Below are 19,231 nucleotides of genomic sequence, written 5' to 3'. Positions count from 1 at the left end.
AACAGCATGCAACCAAATTTGTTGGTTCTCTGCCACGGACCTGACTTTTAAGCACAGGCTCTCCTCCATAGGGTTGAGGTCAGGACTGTGGGGAGGCCATTCCAAATGCTAATGTTAGCCTTATTTGTTCACTCCGAAACCAGCTTTGATGTGTGTTTAGGGTCATTGTCCTGCTGGAACACCCAGTTAAGTCCAAGTTTCAACCTTATAGCTGATGCTTAGAGGTTATGGTGAAGAATTCTGAGGTAGTCCTCCTTCTTCATTATTCCATCCACTCTGTGCAGTGCACTAGTTCCACTGGCAGCAAAACAGCTTCAGAATATGATGTTGCCACCACCATGCTTAACAGCTGGTACAGTGTTCTTGGGGTTGAATACTTCACTTTTTCTCCTGCAAACATACCTTTAGTCATTGTGCCCAAACAGCTCAATCTTTGTCTTATATGACCATAAAACTTTTCTCCAGAAGGGTCTGTCTTTGTCCATGTGATCAGCAGGACAATCTTAAGGCGTCCGTTTTACAGCTGGGGTTTCTCTCTTGGACAGCAGCCTCTCCACCCACAACAATCTCTACACTTGCCTGTGGAAAGTGACACTGGTGTTCCAGCAGTTTCTAGTTGATGGCTGGTCCGTTTCTTGGGGCTTCTTCATATTGCAGCTGGCCATCCAGACCGATAAGATGTATGCTGTACAACCATTCTGCCACCAAAAAAGAACATTTATTGAAATCAGTGAAAACTCAATACTGCCATGACATGCACGTCTGTTATGTAGCTGTATGCATCAATACACTTAGGCCTACATAACGGTCTTAATCTTAAACTTCTGGCCACAAATAAAGACATATATACCATGGGCTTTCTAAAATAATACCAGTTTCCACTGTATATGTTTAGTTATACCAATTAATATGCAATTTGCATACATTTTACATGCTTTTTACCTGTTCCAAACATGCCTGATATATAGAATCGGAGGTTAAAGCAATAAAAGCACATGGATAACTATACTCGAAATAACTAGGGCTGTGTGTGACCGTTGTGTTTGCTCTCCCTCTTGATCGGCGTCAAGTACAGATTGACGTGACGCCAAAACCAGCCGCTGATTTCTCTTCTTTTTTTGCTGAATTCGAAGAAAAGAACCTCAGACAGGGGAAGTAAAGGAGTCAAAGGACATACGCAAGAGAGGCAGAGGACTACGGAGCCCCTAAGGTGACAAAGGAGCAGGGAAAAAAAACGGCAGAAGAGAAAAAAAAAGAAGTCATGTTTTGCGTTATAACCAAAAATCGTGGCATTATAACCCAAAACTTTTGCGATATAATCCAAAACCTTTGCGTTATAACCCAAAACTTTTGCGTTATAACTCAAAACTTTTGCGACATAAGACAAGAGTGTTGTGACTTGGAACTGGAAATATGAGTAGTCAATGTAAAGAACATAATGGATAGGAAATCGAATAATTAGTAAAATTATTCGAATTTTACTTTGATCTTGGTCTACAATACAGTGGTATGAAAAAGTTTGGGCACCCCTGATCATTTTCATGCTTTTCCTTTATGAATCACTGGTTGTTTGGATCAGCAATTTCAGTTAAATATATCACATAGCAGACAAACACAGTGATATTTGAGAAGTGAAATGAAGTTTATAGGATTTACAGAAAGTGTGCAATAATTATTTTAACAAAATTAGGCAGGTGCATAAATTTGGGCACCCTTGTCATTTCATTGATTTGAATACCTTTAGCAATTATTGGAACACAAAATTATCATGGGTGCCCAAACTTTTTCATACCACTGTATATGAACATTCAGTTTGTTCTCGGATCTAGGCATGATGTTCACATAAATCTGAGGCAGATTAAGAGGATTTTATGTGAAAGGGGATTATTCCAACGGAAAAACTACTCCGACTTGGGTGATGTAATTAACTTTATTTGCGAGCAGCTTTTGCACTCTAGGCAGCTTCATGGCTATCGATGGATGTATGCAAAATGCAGAATAAATGGACTTCATGTGAGAAAAGAGTATGTGCGTTTGATTTATATTAATTATATTAATTTATTATAAACATGAAACAACAACAAAAAACGAACAATTCTTTAGGCTTAAATCAACCTCAACGGATAAGCATTAATTAGCAATGTTACTGAAACTTTACCAAAGCTTGTTGTACAAATTACTAATTATGAATTAAACAATCAAATCTTACCACACTGAACTCTAAAGTTTTTTTTAACCGTTAAATTAGATTAATAAGCGAAGCGGGGATCAACCACATAATGCGAACAGCGGCTTTGGAAGTTGCACTTGAATGACCAACAGTACGCTATAGTCACCTGATTTTATTGTTGCATTGCTACAGAAACGATTTGGGTTATATCGCAAAAGTTTTGGGTTATAACGCAAAGGGTTTGGGTTATAACGCAAAAGTTTTGGGCTATAACGCAAAGATTTTGGGTCATATCGCAAAAGTTTTGGGTTATATACTAACGCAAAACATTACTTTTTTCTGCTCCTTTGTCACCTTAGGGGCTATATAGAGGACAGCGCCATGACACACCCCTGCAATTTTATTTTATCCGTGCAACTCTACTTGACTCGGATAAAGAGTTAAAACAAGCGGATAGAAAAACAGTGGGCTGCTCCGCGTTTGGCATGCGTGGGTAATTCAGAGGTCACCCCTCTTTGTGAGCTATGCAATATGGGAAATTGAGTCCGAGTAGCAACAGCGTATGCGCAAGCACTACTGTCGAGTTATGCTTATAGTTCTAATAAAGTGCGGTGGACGAACACGTGACTCAGTATTCGTCTTTGAAAATACGCGAGATATAACGGCCCCAACCTCACTCACTACTGAATGAACTGCTAAAGGCTAAATTCCAAATCAAATAATTGTAGTCACGCTGTCCTAGAGACTGATGAGATTCACTATAATTCCCAGGCTACCTCGGTGCATTACTTCCGGTCTATTGCTACTGGGAAGGTTAAAGGTCGCGAACTAGAAAGCCAGCGTCTTAAATTTCAGGAAAAGGCGAAATTGGTGTTTATTTTTTACAGCTACTTTGTACATCGATAAAGTCATGGATGCTCTGCACAGACATCGCTCTTTGTACAAGGGAACCACGCCGCCATGGAAGGAGACCTACAGAAAGGTAAATAGTCGCGCGTCATTGTTGTTTTTTTGCAAGCCTTGTCTTGTGCGACTTTCAAGACCTAATTTATTTCACATTCGCAGTTGTCTAATCTATGTTTATATGTATTTGAAGTGCGTTCCAAATTAGGCTTGTTTGATCAGATAACTAAGTTCTCCTGCATGTTGTTACTATCCGAGTTGTTTTATAGTATCGAGTGCGACTTTTTTACTACACTGTGGTCTACTTGCATCTTTCTCCCCCTGCGCATATTTATTAACATTTATTGTTTACTCTTTTTTTATGTAGCACTTGTTTGTCCTTATTACACTACTGTTTGTCTCGCTTTGTATTGCATTACTGTTTGTCCTGGCCTCCGATGCACCTGTACCCTACCTACCCCTCATTAGTGCCAGAAAAATGTCGACCCAACCCGCGTAAATTAAGATTGAAACTTGAAACCTTCTCCTTCTACCAGCGATGCGTGGAGAGATTAAAAAACAGCAGATCGAGATTACTGGAGAAGTACAGACAGATGGGGGAGAGCCTGAAGACAGGGAGCGGATGTGTCCTGGTCCAGGAGGTGATGGAGGAGGAGTGGAGTGCCCTGCAGGTGGCCAATCAGAGGCTGCCCTCGCTGCGCGGTAAAGGCTGCATCCGAGACGTGCGTTTGCCTCCATTCTGCCGCCCTCATTAATAATGCAATTAATATGCATTGCTATAGGAATGCAATAATACAGAGCTGCACCATGGCAAATGTTTCTGCTTATCCCACAGATGTACAGCATTTTGCAGGAGAGTGATGAGCTGGCCGTGTTAGAGGAGATCCAGCAGGAGCTTATGTCACAAGGTATCATTTGTTTATTTTTATTTTTTTTTTGGGGGGGGGGGGAAGAGTCTTGTGCTCAAGTTGTTCTGTTTGACAGTACCACTGTTCGTCTTTTGGTTTTAGCATGTTGGTTGCTTGTGTAACTCTACCTGTACTTTGATATTTCTCGTTACTCGTACCTCGTTATGGCCCTTCTGATAAGGCAGTATGTACACCCTGTGTCCCGATTTGAGCCAAAAGTGCATGTTTATCTTTAGCATTTGTAAAAGTGTCACATTTTCTGGTTGCAGAATTGTCAATTATAGAGGAGTATGAGAAGAGCTTGCAGTATGAAGAGTGCTACTTGAGCTCCGTGGTGGAGGGGCTGGATGAGGAAAAGCGAGTCATATGCCCTGTCTGCCGTGTGTGAGTAGGATCTGTGCACCTGCATGGGTAATGTGAATCGTGGGCGTAAAGCTCGAGATTCTTATAGGATGAGACTGAAGTCTGTGTGCTTTACACCATGTGACTGATACATGCTTGTTTCAGGAACCACCTCACCATAAACACTCATTTCATCTTCTGTGAATGTGGAGTGCACATCGACACAAGGGTATGTCACCTTTCCATTGTAATCTGTTACATGCGAGAGAATCTCAGGCTCGTTTGGACGCATCTTTCTTTCCTTTCCAGCAGGGGAGTGTCACGCCTGAGCAGCTGCAGTCCCTGCTGGAGAGCAGAGTCTCGGAGCACATGGAGCAGTGCCCTCATAATCCCGCCTTCTCTCTGGCCAGCAGTGTGGAAGGCTGTGCCAGTCTACTGATGAGCTGTCCTGTAAGTCTGGGCCTGCAGTCTGTCACTCGTTTGAGGGAGAAACAACTTCACACATCCAGTTTTGTGATTAGTACCGCATGAGGGCAAGGTGGCAGCAAATTGATCTTATTCTCTCTCCACAGGCCTGTGACTACATGTCCATTGTTCTCTAAATTCCTGGATATTTCATTAAGAGGGCTATTTTAATTGAGTGCAATAAATTTTTTTAATTTTACTCTTTGTGCCTTTAAACATCCTTAATTACCCTCCATCCCCCCTGCATTTGCAGAAGTATCAACTTTGTCACAAAATGCATCGTCTTTATTGAACAAGGTTCTCGCAGGAAGCCAGTAGCTGAACACGTTTCAACAAAGTTAACAATGCACCCTGCAGCCAATTATCTGGAACCATTTCTTAAATATTGGGCCACCCATTTATGGTAATAATTCACACTTCAATGCCCCCCAAGACCTTACCATTAAACATCTGAACAACTTAACCGAAATGTAAGTATCGGCACATTCTGTCACAGGATTTTTTTTTTTATTAGTACATGGTCATCAACAGGGAGACTGTAGTAAGCTCTGGACCAGCAGCCTATAGCTTACTAGCACTTGATGAAGCTTTTCAGATCTTCCAGAAACTTGATGTATTCCTGGTGCTCCAGCGCAGTGCTCAGCTCCATGAGCTCCTCAGCAAAAGTGTTATCCACCCGCCGCTCAGCCAGGAAGTCCATCAGGTGGTCATACAGGGCCTACACAGACAGACGGGCGGTCATACAGGGCCTACACAGACACAGTCTGCTGCTTATCTTTTTGTTTACAAAGCAAGTAGGAAATGATTTGTCATCTTTGGGGCTCCAGGTCCACATACCCAGTCCAGGGAATCTGTGTTAAGGGTATAGCTGGTCTCCTTCCAATCATCATCTCCAGCTGGCTGGAAGCTGACTTCCCGGATGGCAAAGGTGTCACCCTCCTCCTCTTCTTCCCCACGTCCCGTCTAAAAAAAGCAGAGTCCTTTCCTTTGTCTCAAGTCTGCTTAGTGATTTTAAAGTCCAGTCAAATGCAGCAATTTCATTTGTTTGGTGTACACAGGATCTATGGAAGTGGCATGTTTTTTTTATTATAAAATTAGCATTTCTGTATTTTATTCCCTGTAATAGGGGTTAAAGCCTGAGAAATGAGATTTAATTGAATTCCATTCGGTTTACTTCGCAAAAAATCCCAATACATGCAGGTGTACCTGACCAGCAAAGGAAATTTGGATTCTGAACAGAACTAGGAAGTGCTAGGGGGCACCATCCTAAATGAACAATAGACTAACCAATTTGAACCTGAACACAGCAAGTAACAGACCCCTTGGGATGTACTGTATGCATCAAGTGTCATCACTGGGATCTAGAAATAATACTGACAACTGTCAATCCCTATTTCCTCTCCAGAAGGATCCAATACAAACTGAAGATAACAGCAAGTAGTACCACTGGCTACATAGCCCATCAATTGGCAATTAAAATAAAACTATATGGGTGCAACTGCTCTTCCAAATCTGCACAACACACTGTCAAAATCAATGATTAATATCTTACCTCATCTTCAGGATAATGACAGTCAAATACCAATGAATGTTTTGCACCTTGTTTCGTTACTTCAACCACAAAGTTGGGTGTTGAGACGATTTCTGGCTGTAAAAAAAAATTCTCTTTAAGGCATAAATAGGGAAAATCAGCAGTTGTCATTCTTAATAGAAGGCAGGACCAGGTCAAATGTACATCAGAAGCAGCTCACCTCATTCTCAGATGGTTTCTGTCCTTCCTCTGGTTCTTCCTCAAAGTTAGGTGGGATACTGTTGTTCACATTGAACGTGACAGTCACCCTACAGGGTTAAATAAGGATGGTTAGTTTTGAAGCAAGCCAAAAAAATATTACGTCACAACAACTAGACTGGATTAAGTTTGATTTTATACCAAGAGATTCAACATGTGTAATTAATAAACATAAAACAGATTACGTTTCTCCATCTGCTTTCTTAATTAGCTTTGCTTCCGTGCCGTTCAGTTCCACCTCCCAGCCTCCAGACATCGTAGGAAGCGATTTGCTTTTTTGGATCTTCTTCTCCTCTTTTATCTCATCCGATAGGAACTCCGCAAAAGCTTTGTCTCCTAATAGTAGGGAAACGAGCCCAAGAGTCTATTAGAGCTTTAGAAATCTGTACCGTTACATAAACTACTTCTACACAACAGTCAATTGTCAATCACCTTCATGCAGTGTTTCTCAACCCAGTCCTCGGGGAACCCCAGCCAGTCCACGTTTTTGCTTCCTCTCAGCTCCCAGCGCACCTGTACCAGCTATTCGGTGTTCCTGATTGGCTGGGAGCTGGGAGGGAGCAAAAACGTTGACTGTCTGGGGTTCCCCGAGGACTGGGTTGAGAAACACTGCCTTCATGGATCATTTTAGAATTTACACGACTTAATGTAAGGTCTGATAATAATAAAAAAAAAAAATCAGAAATACAGCCAGTGATTAATACATGCCACAATAAATCCTAAAAATGATCAAAAGGCTATTTTATTTCCCTTCAAAGCTAAACTTACATACTAATACCCGTGACTTACCTTCCGTGTGGAGTCCTCCACAGCCACACGAAGCAGGCTGGATGTGCTGGTTTGAATTGAGAAAGCCGGGCCTGTGTCCTCCTCCGTTTTTGCTCATCATCCACAGAGAGCGAGTAAAAGGTCGGACTGTCGCTAATTTCGTGAGATTTAACTCCGACCGGCCAGCTGGCTCCAGCACGCGGGAGGCCGAGGAGGTGGCGAGACGGACCCCGCCGCTTACGATCCGCGCCAGGGACTTCAGCATGACTGCAGAAAGCGAACGATCGGATGCACCGAACAACGTGTTAAAGGACGCGCTGACTTCTTCGGTCACGTGACCTTCGACCTATAAACCGGTATTTGTGTTACTAGTGCGCGTTTAAATGTGTACCGTACAAACACCGATGCCAAAAATGAAGGTTCCGGTCCAAAGCGACGAAACAAGCATTTATTTATTCTTAAGTCAGTCGGATCCTCAGTGCTTTCAAAATCTGTTTCTTTCAATGTCAGAGCCACGACACCAGGAAATATATTTGTGATTTAAGCAAAATAAAATAGTATTTTCTTGGATTTAACATTTTATTGTTGTTATCTAGGCTGCATGGTTAAATGAACCCGTAACTTACCGCCATATTCAGCAAAATTCTCCACAATTATAGTTTTACTTAAAAAAAGAAATTTAATACCTTATAATGTGCTGGGAAAATGTTACAGATTTAGTCTGACAGATAACAATATGAGATGCGTTCATCTTTTTAGCCTGATATTCGCATTATTTAATACTTACAGAGTAAAGAGCAATTGCAAACTAGCGACCGGTTTAGCTGGATAATCGCAGAAGAAAATTATTAATTACTAATTACAAACCAGCAGATTTAATGAGACTACCAGATGTACCATATCTATACATATACGCCATATCGTCGGCTAACTAAGAAAACCTCGCATCTGCAAAATCATTGTTTTACTGGAGATACAAAAAAACGATTTTCCCGTTACAAAGAAGTTAGATTCGTATCGATAACAATAAGTAGTACAACACCAATGTCACTTACGAGGTTTTCAGCGGCAGTGAATATGACAAAATGGTATGTACAAGGTATTCATCTAAATTGCCTATATATTATACTATTAGATGTAATTGTGAAGGTAGGAATAGATTAGCACTCATTTTCATCAGAATCAGAATCTTTTTACTCGCCAAGTACAGAGAAGTACAAGGAATTTCTTGACCAAACCACACATCACAAACTGTGCCCTTTGAATACTCACCAGACATTACAAATTAAAAATTGCCATCTAATTTTCTAGCGACTCTCACCCAAACTTCATTGAGAACACAAAAACATGGACAAAAATATTCATAAATGGAACACTCCACATAGCACTTGTAGTAATTTATCACTTCATAATAACACTAAAATTAATTACGACTAATGCACAACATTAAGTGGTTTTTTATTGCAATAATCGCACCTTGTACATGCATGCAGTGCCATAGGCTACTGAGTGACGTAACAGAATTTGCACAATTTTTAAAGTTCATGTTCACCCCAGGGGGTTATCTGTGACCAATAACATTATAGAAACAGTGCATTGCTTGTCTTCACCAGTAGTGCATACAATGTGAGACAGGAGGTTGGGGCGGAGCAGTGATTAGCGCTGGTCCTTGGTTCGGTCCTCAGGTCGGGCGTAGGAGCTCGCATGGGGGATCCGGTAGGTTGTTTGGCGACTCAAAGTTGGCCCCGTAATGGTGTGTTGGTTCCTGCCTGTACTAGTTGTTTTCAGAATAAGCGCCGGTCCCCCACGCGACTATCGGCTAGTCATTTAATATTGTTCTCCTATCGTGTTGTGCACCAAAACCTAAACTAAAATTGCAGATAGGTTTTCTTAGTTAGCCGATGCTATACTAAAAATCTGTGTATAAAAACCAAAGACACACACGACGGACTTTGATCTCAAGGGGAAAAGCTTTTTTTTTTATTACAAACATTTACATTACTTGTATTATATAAAGTTTCTCATTCATTGGTCAGACAACTGCCCTGCGATGCTGAAAATATAAACCTCATTCAGTGTGCTCTATTGCATTTTACCCAGGCTAAGCCAGACTAAGCAATTTCCTTTCCACACACACAAAATCATTAAGTAGCTGAGCATACTGAGGTCACAGACTCTCTGCTCTAACCAAGACGTCCACTTATTGCACACAAGATCCTTAATATTTTACTGAATAATATAACATATTCAGTAAGGGGAGTTTCCTACAACATTCGAATACCTCAGGACTTACTAGAGTTAAAATTTAGTAAACATTTTAATTCCTCTTGATGCTGTGTAAATTTGGTTGGGTATAATAAGTAAAAATATTTTTTTTCAGATTGCACAGATTCTGTTTACTATGAAATAATCTAGGGGTCTACATATTTCATAATCCATCTTTGAGATTAATTATTCGAAGTCCAATTCGCTTTTACCTAAAATTCAGTAAAATAAAATCTAATTTTTAATAAAACTTTGACATTTGTAATAAAATCCAGCAGCTCTCTCATTGACCTTCTGCAGGACCGTCACTGTGTAGTAAAATCATCCATTTCCATGCATGGCAGGCACACACCTACAGGCACGTTAGCTAATGCTAAGACAGTGTTGCTAAGCAGCATTCGGACACCGCAGTAAATCGTCGTAGCGGATTGAGAGGTAATTTGCGGTGTCATATTTGAGTACCATACATATTGTCACATCTTTGCTAGCACATGTGCTAGTGCTGAACTATAAAGGTGTGAGAGAAACATGCATCTGGCATCCAAAGCGAAAGTCGAACTCTGGACGTTTTACGAAGGCTAAACACGCAGGTTAAGGCAGCCTGAGACAGACAAGACTCGTGAGTAACTGGCTCTCTGACTAGCTAATTACTGACAGGGTTGCAAGACAGTTTTTACCTCATTGCATTGTAGTTCAATTTCCTTGCAGTTTTCACAATTTTCAAACTAAATAAAAAAGACAAGCAATATTTGGTTAGAATTAAAAACAAGTTGACACAAAGGCCGATGGGACTGGTTGTTCTATTTGTCAGAAATGTATACGGTGGCTGGATACATCCGAGTGTGGTCTTTACATGCTTATTTCAAAGATATGAAGATAAAAAATGATCCCAAAAGCCTGAACAGTAGCTGACAGCTGGTAGTTGACCAGTAAGTTAGAAAAAAAGCCAAAACACTGGGATTGAGAAGGGAGTACAGCCTTGGGCAGCAGAGAGAACACCACGAATGACTGTCCCAGGCCGGGCCAAACAGGCAGCTCGGACAAGAAGTATGCTAAGAGTGCTGCATATACTAATCCCGCTACGAGTCAGAGGCATGCAGAAGTCACTAATGGTAAGCAGCAGAAGAAAGCACCCAATATCCCTGGGCTCCTTACGATAGCCCAACTCCTCTTCACAGCACTGCAGTGGTGCCGTAAATGTTTTCGATGGAAATGGGTGGACTAATTTGTTTCTTTTAACTGGACCCAATTTGTATCTGTCTAATTCTGAAACTTAGACTGGATGCGAGACGGTCATTCATCATCTACAAGGACAGTTGACGATCATGTTGCTGGTGAATCCTAAACGGTGGTTGTGCCAAGTAAGCATCTGTATATTAGGGTCCCACTGTAGAGGTACCAAGCTACAAGTAAGTCTTTGGAGCACAGGAAAAGGTCACTGGTGTCACCACGCTTTCCGGCTCTGAGGTTTCCACTTCATAGAGGGGAGGGAATTGTGGACCTAGCGGTGGGGGGCTAGCTCTTGGCGGCCCGCAATTTGCGGCGGAAGTACTCGGGCGCGGCATCATGGAGCCAGTCGGCATCCACCAGGCAGAGGTCCCTCATGTAGCACTTGGAGGTATGGAGCAGCTCGTTGAAGATCACGTACGCCGGCTTGGCCTGGAAGAGCACCGAGGATGGGTGTATGGCCACCGGCTGGTGCGTGTCCAGCGCCACATAGCTGCCGTCGGGCTGGAGCTCAGCCGCGTTGGTGAACAGCCCATGGGCCAGGCAGCGGCGCACGTTACCCATGTCAGTGCGTGAAGACTGCAGCGTCATCCCCAGCTAAGTGACAAGGGCGGGAAGAACGGGTTAGACCTCTGGGCTGGCAGGAAGCTCACATGCCAACATCACCCTAGGTCTCCAACTCCGGTCCTGGAGAGCTACTGTCCAGTAGGTTTTCTATCCTACCCGACTTCTGATGAGCCAGGAACAGATGTGGCTCATCAGAAGCCAGATAGAATGGAAAACCTGCTGAATAGTAGCACTCCAGGACCAGAATTGGAGACCCTTGCTCTAGAAACTCAAAAGCGCACGTCTCCCTACCTTGAGGCAGATCTCCCTGAGCTGGGCTCGAACCTCAGACACCAAGGCCATGTTTCTGCTGTTGACAAAATTCTCCCGACACCATTCCTTCAATGAGAAGTGAGGGAAGGCATAAGATGACTTGTTAAAGCATTCGAGGCAGGCGCTTTTTAAAAATCTGGGCCTCGATAAATATATTAAATCTTCACCTTATTCCCACCCACATTCTTGAAGGCCCGGTAGATATTGAGTAGGGTCATGTGATCACCCTCGCTAGAGATGAACTTCCTGCGCACGGTGTGAACTTCCTCCCGCCGAGCGGGTGGGTTATAAAGTACGCTGTCCACAGACAGGAGAGACACGATGGTCAACACCTCCTCAGTGCAGGAGAAGTCTGGGGACAGGAGGATGGTCTGCAGGAGGTCACATGGAGAGGTGGTCAGTGTTTACTGACAACACAGCCCAGGATTCAGAGGAAGAAACGGCACTGCTCTCACCTTGGCATAGCTCGGCTCCAAGGGAAAGCTGGCCATCTTCTTCCCCAAGGGAGTGAGACTGATATGTTCATCCTTGCGGTCCACAGCTCCCAGCAGATCCAGCTGCTCAACAGCTGTGTAAATAGCCTCTGCAAAATGGAAGTTATTGAGTGTGGTCAGCCAGTAAGATCCACGCAGCTCAATGTCTCATAAACAGCACCTGCTGATCCTGGGAATCCTTGATAGGTTAGTTTACAGCAGGTGGGATCTCTGGAGCCAGAGCGCTGCAGAAAGTGCAGCTTTTCTGCTACACATCAGCAGCTAATCTATTCTGTACAACCTTCAAACCCCCCTAATCTGGGGACCAGTCCAACCCTACACATGTATGTATGATTAAAATTAGGTATAGCCAATGTTAGAAATGACAGCAGTCATCAGTGAGAACTTTCAATTGAAGGAGAAGATAGAACCAGGGGAAGAGTAAAATAAAATCTACCTGATGATGGTTTAGACATGAAATCAAAATTTAGGACATCAGGAACCTGCAGAGCCAGCAGCTGTAGTAGGACGCTAGCCAGGTTACACCTACAGATGATGAAGAATGATGAAGTTAACCACTCCTCATTTTTAAAAACTCTTCTAAGTGCCCTTAACCTTCCTCAGAAAATATATAATCTCATTCCTACAATTTTACAGCCCTGAATTGAAAGACAAAATACTTGAATAAGTATTTCATATGCAGGTTTCAGACCCAGAACAGTTCAGGACGCTTCCTGACCCATATATATTTAAAAATATTTTCTGGGAACATCTCGGCAGTCTCACCTTTGGATCTCCGGCACAGTCATGTTGATAAAGTTTTCAAATTCGTCCTCTGTGTAGAGACGGTAGCAGAGCCCGCTCTCCTCCCGGCCTGCCCTCCCGGTCCGCTGCCATGCCTGGGCCTTCGACACCCTCTGCACAGCCAGAACCTCCAGCCCACTGTCTGGGTCCAGGGATGAAACACCACCATTAAGCTCCAGACAACTTCAGAGTTCTAGTATCTAACTCATGGTGTCGTTTCTTTTCTGGGTGGGTGCGCATCGGGAAGGTTAAGAGATATGTTGCTTGCAGTGTTTAACCCCTGACAGGGTCACCCATGCAGTGGGATCTTAGGAGAGATGCAACACAAAACCTACCATCTGGTAGTGGCAATAGAGCGCTATGGATGATCACAGTGGTGAGAACAGCAAAGGCTCTACACCGATGAGCCAAACCATCTTAGCCTAATCATCAGAACACAATGGAGCTCTTATTAATCACACAGGCCTTCAGTCCTGCCCATTTCTTCTGCATTCAACAAAACTACAAATCTAATACATCCCAGACCTCGACGTGTTGTTTTTACAAGATAGTCAACATAATTCGCTTGACATGGGAGTGGTCATAATATTTTAAAGTATAGGAAACTGATATGAGATGCTGGAGCCCTTCGATGGAGAAGCAGAGGAGCTTTGGATGAAATCCATATAATTAATTCAAGAGGAACCTGAAGAAAGAATGATCTAAGGGAAACAGCCAAAGTAATGGCTATCGAGTGGTTATAAAGATGAAGACAAGCAACCAAGAAAATAAGCCATGGCACAAAGCAGATCAAGAGATGGATGCAAAAGACCTCTATACAAATACAAAGCGTTAGGTCAACAACAATGACATATTAAATAACATCGGACATTTGAAAAATCAGCAGCCAAGGTCAGCCAGTGTCCCTGGAGCAACTGGGGTTAAGGGCCTTGCTCAAGGGTCCAACAGTGACATCACTCTTCCATCTTTGGGATGTGAACAAGTGATCACAGGTACACAGTCCTAACCTGCAGGGCAACAGCCTACCCCACACTGTACCAGTGCAGTTTTATCCTTATGAAGAATCACTCTGTTCAACAAGAAGCCATATTCAGGAGAGACTGGCACCAAACTGGTAATGGGGTTAGAGGAGCCTAGATGCTATCATCATACCTATGAAACCAAATGTATAATAAGAGAAGCTGGACCAAATGAAAACAACTGCAGTGGCTGAAGAAACATAAATAACCCTCTATATGCTGATTACACCACATTTATAGTGGAAAATGAAGACACAAGTATGAGGTAACAACAGTGTGAAATGATGGGTCTGGAGCAGGGCTGTCCAATCTTATCCAGAAAGGGCTTTTCACTGCAACTCCCTAATTAGTAGTGATGGACATGACACTTCATAAACCACTTGCTATATTGTTTAACCCCACTAGATGGTGCTCTTTGTTCAAAAAAGGGCATAAAGTATGCCTCAACGCAAACCAACAGCACCATCTAGTGGGGGTCAAAAAATACAGCAAATGGCTCATCAAGTGTGATTTCGTCCATCGCTACTAATTACTAATTAGAGGACTGATTGGCTGAAGAGTCCTCACACCAGGCTTTGAACAACTGACCGAAAGGTTATCCTAAAAATCTGCATATACTATTATTTAGATTTATTCCATCTTTCTACAATTTCATTGACCTGTACGTTAGGTGCTTCTGTTTTTGGGTTTTATTTTAATCTCATTCATGAAGTACCCTGAGCTGCATTCCGTGTATGAAAAGTGCTACATACCGTACATACCGTAGCCTTCACATCCAAATGAATTTATTCACATAAAAGCTAGAAACAACCCATACAAACATAAATTAAAGTAAATATATATATCTAAGGAAAAATAAACAAACATAATCATATAATCATTAACATAACAAAGGCAAACGGTGATTCCCCAGAAGGATGCAGGTTTTAAGACAGTTCCTCAGGAGTGCTTCCCATTAGAGCAGACGTGAGAATATTATTATTATTAATAATAATAATGTCTACGTACTGGACCTTTGCAGATCAGATTGGCCAAGCCTGGTCTATGGGTTAAATATGAAGGAAAAGAAGACCACAGAAGAGTGCAGACACCTTTGAGCTTTGGTGTTGGGAAAAGACTTCAAGAAAACAAACAAGTAAATTCTTGGTCAAATCAAGCCTGAAGTTTCACTTCATAAATGACCACAATGATGCAGTCTTCTTTTGGGCACATTATGAGTGGGGACATTGTAAAACCAGTATGCTTGGTTAGTTAGTTATGTTGACTTAACGCCATGCAAGCAGCTAGAGTGTATAGATAGGCCAGTATGGTTGGAAAAAAGGTAAAAGAAAAAGAAGAGAATGACCAGCTACAAGATGGATGGACTCAATTATCACAACAATGAGCATGCCTGAAGACCTGGTGGAATGGCATCTGTGTAGTCATGAGGAGTCAACAGCTTGATTATAATAATACTACAAAAGACAATTACTGTATTTTTAAAAGATACTGTACCCATGTAAGACTAACAGAACTTTCATATCATGCTGTTCATTAATCAGTGTAAATGCGATCACCATTCCCTTGTGTGTTGAAGTAGAAGGGGTCTCACCTGGATTGTACTTCTTCGCTTTCACCATTCCCGTGTCAATCACATACTTGATGCCAGGGATGGTGATGGACGTTTCTGCAATGTTGGTGGAGAGGACAACTTTCCTAGTTCCCTTTAAGAGAATGAAATGTGAGAAAAGATTAATTAACAGCTGTAAAACATCTGATTTTCAACACAGATCCAAATGTATATTTGAACGACACAATTTCTTTATCTCAGGAATTCAGCAAGAGCTGTGTGTCTGCCATGTGATCAGCAGCTGGATCCTTCCAGTGCGGCCAGGGCGGCGGTACCTTGGGGGCAGCCTGGAAGACCCTCAGCTGCTGAGCAGGAGGCAGGGAAGCGTACAGGGGGATGACCATCATGGGGCAGCAGGTTTCTGGCAGATGTTTGGAAATGTCCCTGCAGGTGCGTGCCAGTGCTTCGATCTCCTCCTGGCCAGTCAAGAAGACCAGGATGTCTTGAGATGGCGATGCCTCCTTTAGGAAAGGGGGGGGGGGGGTGCACACAGAGGTCAGTCCCTGATCTCCCCAGCAAGATGAACACATTAACTCCAGTTAATGTCAATGGGCTTCACTGCACCATCCTACCCAGTACCCATAAGTCAAAGGAGCCGACCATCACTGAACAAACCTGAATGTCTTACTGCCATGTTCCAGCAATACGGACATAGTCAAGAGTGGGTATGTTGTTTCTGGGGCTCCACTCAATAATCCACTTTGCCCGCCCCCCACCCCCCTGCCCTCAAATGTTTCAAAAACTAAATAGCTAATGTGGCTTGAGTGGTGGTAAACACTGGGCATGCTCCAAATGATTTTAGCCCAAGCCGTTAAATACATCTAGAACTGAGGTTGAAGCTGGCCACCTGATGGATCTGAAAGATAGACACCAGGGCGGCCTGGAGGTAGTCCGACTGCGGCTGCTTGGTGTTGAAGATCTGGATGGGGTGCTGCCGGCCCTCCAGGTACAGCACAGGTGCCTTGTTGAAGTATTGCGAGAAGAGGTCCACATCCATGGTGGCTGACATCACGATCACCTGCCAACAAACAGCCAATGAAACAGCAGGTGCTGGTTAAGTGGGATGCGTAAGATGCTGTCAGTTTCAGTTACCAGGGTTTACTGTTGAACCTCAGAACAATATACTTCAACTGCTATTTTAGCACAAGGTCAGCACAAGTTATTAAGGGTCACACTGATACAAAACATGTTCTACTTAGTGCCCGATTCATACCTGGTGATGTTAATTACTAATTCTATAGAAGAGGCAATTGAGATCTGGGGATGAAGCACCCGCACATAACTCAAAATAAAGGTATCTCAGGAGGAATCTGCTTGTTCATTGGATTAATGGCAATGAGTCACGCAATCCAATCACGCGTTGGCGACCTCACCTTCATGGGGAACTTGCTCTGCTCGCGGCGCTTGCGCTGTGCCGACTTCACCACGCCAAACAGCACATCTGTGTGCACCGTCCTCTCGTGGGCCTCGTCCAGCACCACCACTGAATAACGGAGCAGCAATGGGTCCCCGATGGCCTCACGCAGCAGCATCCCGTCGGTCATGAACTTCAGCTTGGTCTCCGACGAGGTCATGTCCTCGAACCGCACCGTGTAACCCACCTGGGGGGGTGACCTAGCTGAGTCAGTTTGGCCATGCAAAGACATTCCGAAGCAGCCCAGGCTTCCAAGCCAACTGACATGAAGTTACACCCATATACCGGTGACTAAGGATATTATGCTTAACGACAAGAATTCAGATGTATAAATAAGAAGCCAAGCAGGATAAAGAAACTGTAAACTCCCGTAGGATAAGATCACCAAACACTTCCGTCCACCAACGTACAAGTTTCCCCAGCTGAGTCTTCTTCTCCTCGGCCACCCTCCCGGCCAACGAGATCGCCGCCACTCGGCGAGGTTGAGTAATTGCGATGATGCCCTGGCGGCCGATTCCCGCTTCATAGAGATACTGTGGAATCTGAGTAGTTTTCCCAGAGCCAGTCTCACCTGAGCAGTGACATCACGGTAACATTAAGTAAAGTGAACATAAAGCATCACAGCGATTAACACGTCCCGAACACTTCACGGACACATTGGACAAGACATACAGTGCAATGGGCAATGTGAAAGGCACCTACACAACGAAGTATAATCCAATACTTTTAATACTTTAAACTATGTGGAAATAAACTTAAAATTGTAATCAAATCTGTGGACACACTGTACCTGTGCAAAAATATATTTGTGAAATTGATGACGACCGTCCATTTACTTTGTTTCGTAATTTCTTCCGTTTAAAATACCTCCCCGTTAGTTCCCAACGAACAATTTTATGACAAAATACGTAAACTAAAATCAGACTAAAAATAAAAATTGAACAGAATCACAAAAACAACATGCCCAACTGATTGCTAGTGATAGACAGTAATAAAAAACAATAACAATAAACTAAAAGTGCAAAGAATGTCAGGTAAAGTGCTGCACATAATTCCATAGTATAAAACTATGAAACAGTGAGTTGTAGTTATAAATCGTATTGCACGGTGAGTTTGCGTGTAATAAAACTGCACCGCACGTAGGGTTGTACAGTGAAGGAATGAATGCTCTGTGTAAGTGCGGTGTGCCTTAGCACTGCTTACCGATTAAAACGGCGCCGTCCAGCTGGCGGAGCCGGTTGATGAGCTGTGACTTCGCCTGATAAATAGGAAGATGTTTACGCTGGACATCTACGGGCACTGATGCGTTTTCCTTCCTGGGCAGCAGCATGCCAGGCTTCTTATTGAGACGGAAAAACGGGGACCCCGGCTTAAACCTTTTCGCCGGAGGAGGATCGGGGTCGTGGGGCATGATCCGGAAGAAAATTTGACACGAATCCCCCAGCTAATCTGACTCCTGAACCGAATACTTAAGAAGCAACTATCAAAAATATTCTTGTTACGGAGTAGTGATGGCAAGCAAGAACACTGCAGTTCCCCTAACCCACGTGGTACTGCAGGCGTTCTGTCGCGGGAGTTTTGCGTCATCATGCACCGCACGATATCCGACACTGCCAGCGTATGAATAGCTGTAATTAGTAGTGATATACGGTATGAGCAGTGAACAGAACAGGATGTGAAAATATATGATGCACCTCTTATAATTAATTATTTTAGTTTTAATGCCATAATAAATCAAGCAAAAATTAGATGGAATAATAAAACGTAACACTAGGGGGGGCAGAAGTTACAGTTAGCAGTGCTATTCAACCCAACGAACTTGTATAGCAGTGTGATAAAATGAAGCTTTATTTGTCATTTGTACAAGGATGAGTACAGCCAGGTACATTAGAATATGTTTTGTCACATATCCCATCTTACTCTTCTTTGAGACACACACATACAGGTGAGAGCGAAGCTTGGGGTCTAAGCATAGGGTCAGCCGTCCATTCAGCAGTCATAGAGCATTTCTGGGGGAGTTATGGACCTTGCTCTAGGACCCAGTGGAAATGGGGCTACTCAAACGAGCACGGGATTCAAACCAGTGGCCTTTCGTTCGCAGGCACAGAGGCCTAACCCCTGTTCACACGCTACCCCCCAACCCAGGCAAAGTGTGGTTACAGTGCTGCAAGATCATGCTACAAGCTCATGCTGTAA

At 43.2% G+C, this 19,231-nt stretch overlaps 3 protein-coding genes across 6 annotated transcripts; 1 reads left to right on the top strand and 2 right to left on the bottom strand.

Moving 5' to 3' along the window:
* The first annotated feature begins 2,847 nt into the window (after positions 1-2,847).
* Positions 2,848-4,987, top strand: rpain (RPA interacting protein). 2 transcript variants are annotated; one of them, XM_023833117.2, is made up of 7 exons: positions 2,848-3,152; positions 3,610-3,795; positions 3,909-3,981; positions 4,251-4,365; positions 4,489-4,552; positions 4,636-4,773; positions 4,896-4,987. In XM_023833117.2, exons 1-7 carry the CDS (start codon positions 3,081-3,083, stop codon positions 4,923-4,925), a joined length of 678 nt encoding a protein of 225 aa, XP_023688885.1. In that variant the 5' UTR covers positions 2,848-3,080; the 3' UTR covers positions 4,926-4,987. The 2 variants fall into 2 exon arrangements, with proteins under 2 accessions (XP_023688885.1, XP_023688884.1); XM_023833116.2 differs by having other exon boundaries at positions 2,852-3,152; positions 4,633-4,773.
* A 64-nt stretch (positions 4,988-5,051) lies between these two features.
* Positions 5,052-8,153, bottom strand: c1qbp (complement component 1, q subcomponent binding protein). 3 transcript variants are annotated; one of them, XM_023833115.2, is made up of 7 exons: positions 8,133-8,153; positions 7,367-7,612; positions 6,763-6,913; positions 6,540-6,627; positions 6,341-6,436; positions 5,626-5,751; positions 5,052-5,506 (listed from the first exon to the last, which is right to left on the bottom strand). In XM_023833115.2, exons 2-7 carry the CDS (start codon positions 7,608-7,610, stop codon positions 5,360-5,362), a joined length of 852 nt encoding a protein of 283 aa, XP_023688883.1. In that variant the 5' UTR covers positions 7,611-7,612; positions 8,133-8,153; the 3' UTR covers positions 5,052-5,359. The 3 variants fall into 3 exon arrangements, with proteins under 3 accessions (XP_023688883.1, XP_023688881.1, XP_023688880.1); XM_023833113.2 differs by lacking the exon at positions 8,133-8,153 and adding an exon at positions 8,032-8,073; XM_023833112.2 differs by lacking the exon at positions 8,133-8,153 and adding an exon at positions 7,972-8,066.
* A 1,143-nt stretch (positions 8,154-9,296) lies between these two features.
* On the bottom strand, positions 9,297-18,626 carry dhx33 (DEAH (Asp-Glu-Ala-His) box polypeptide 33). The gene is made up of 12 exons (XM_023833111.2): positions 18,239-18,626; positions 17,446-17,606; positions 16,995-17,222; positions 16,469-16,639; positions 15,897-16,082; positions 15,604-15,715; positions 12,976-13,135; positions 12,647-12,735; positions 12,172-12,299; positions 11,884-12,087; positions 11,696-11,782; positions 9,297-11,434 (listed from the first exon to the last, which is right to left on the bottom strand). Exons 1-12 carry the CDS (start codon positions 18,444-18,446, stop codon positions 11,126-11,128), a joined length of 2,043 nt encoding a protein of 680 aa, XP_023688879.1. The 5' UTR covers positions 18,447-18,626; the 3' UTR covers positions 9,297-11,125.
* Between the last annotated feature and the right edge of the window lie 605 nt (positions 18,627-19,231).

The sequence above is a fragment of the Paramormyrops kingsleyae genome, chromosome 6 (assembly GCF_048594095.1).
Source record: "Paramormyrops kingsleyae isolate MSU_618 chromosome 6, PKINGS_0.4, whole genome shotgun sequence".
Taxonomy (NCBI): Eukaryota; Metazoa; Chordata; class Actinopteri; order Osteoglossiformes; family Mormyridae; genus Paramormyrops; species Paramormyrops kingsleyae.
This window is presented reverse-complemented; position numbering and strand designations above follow the sequence as displayed.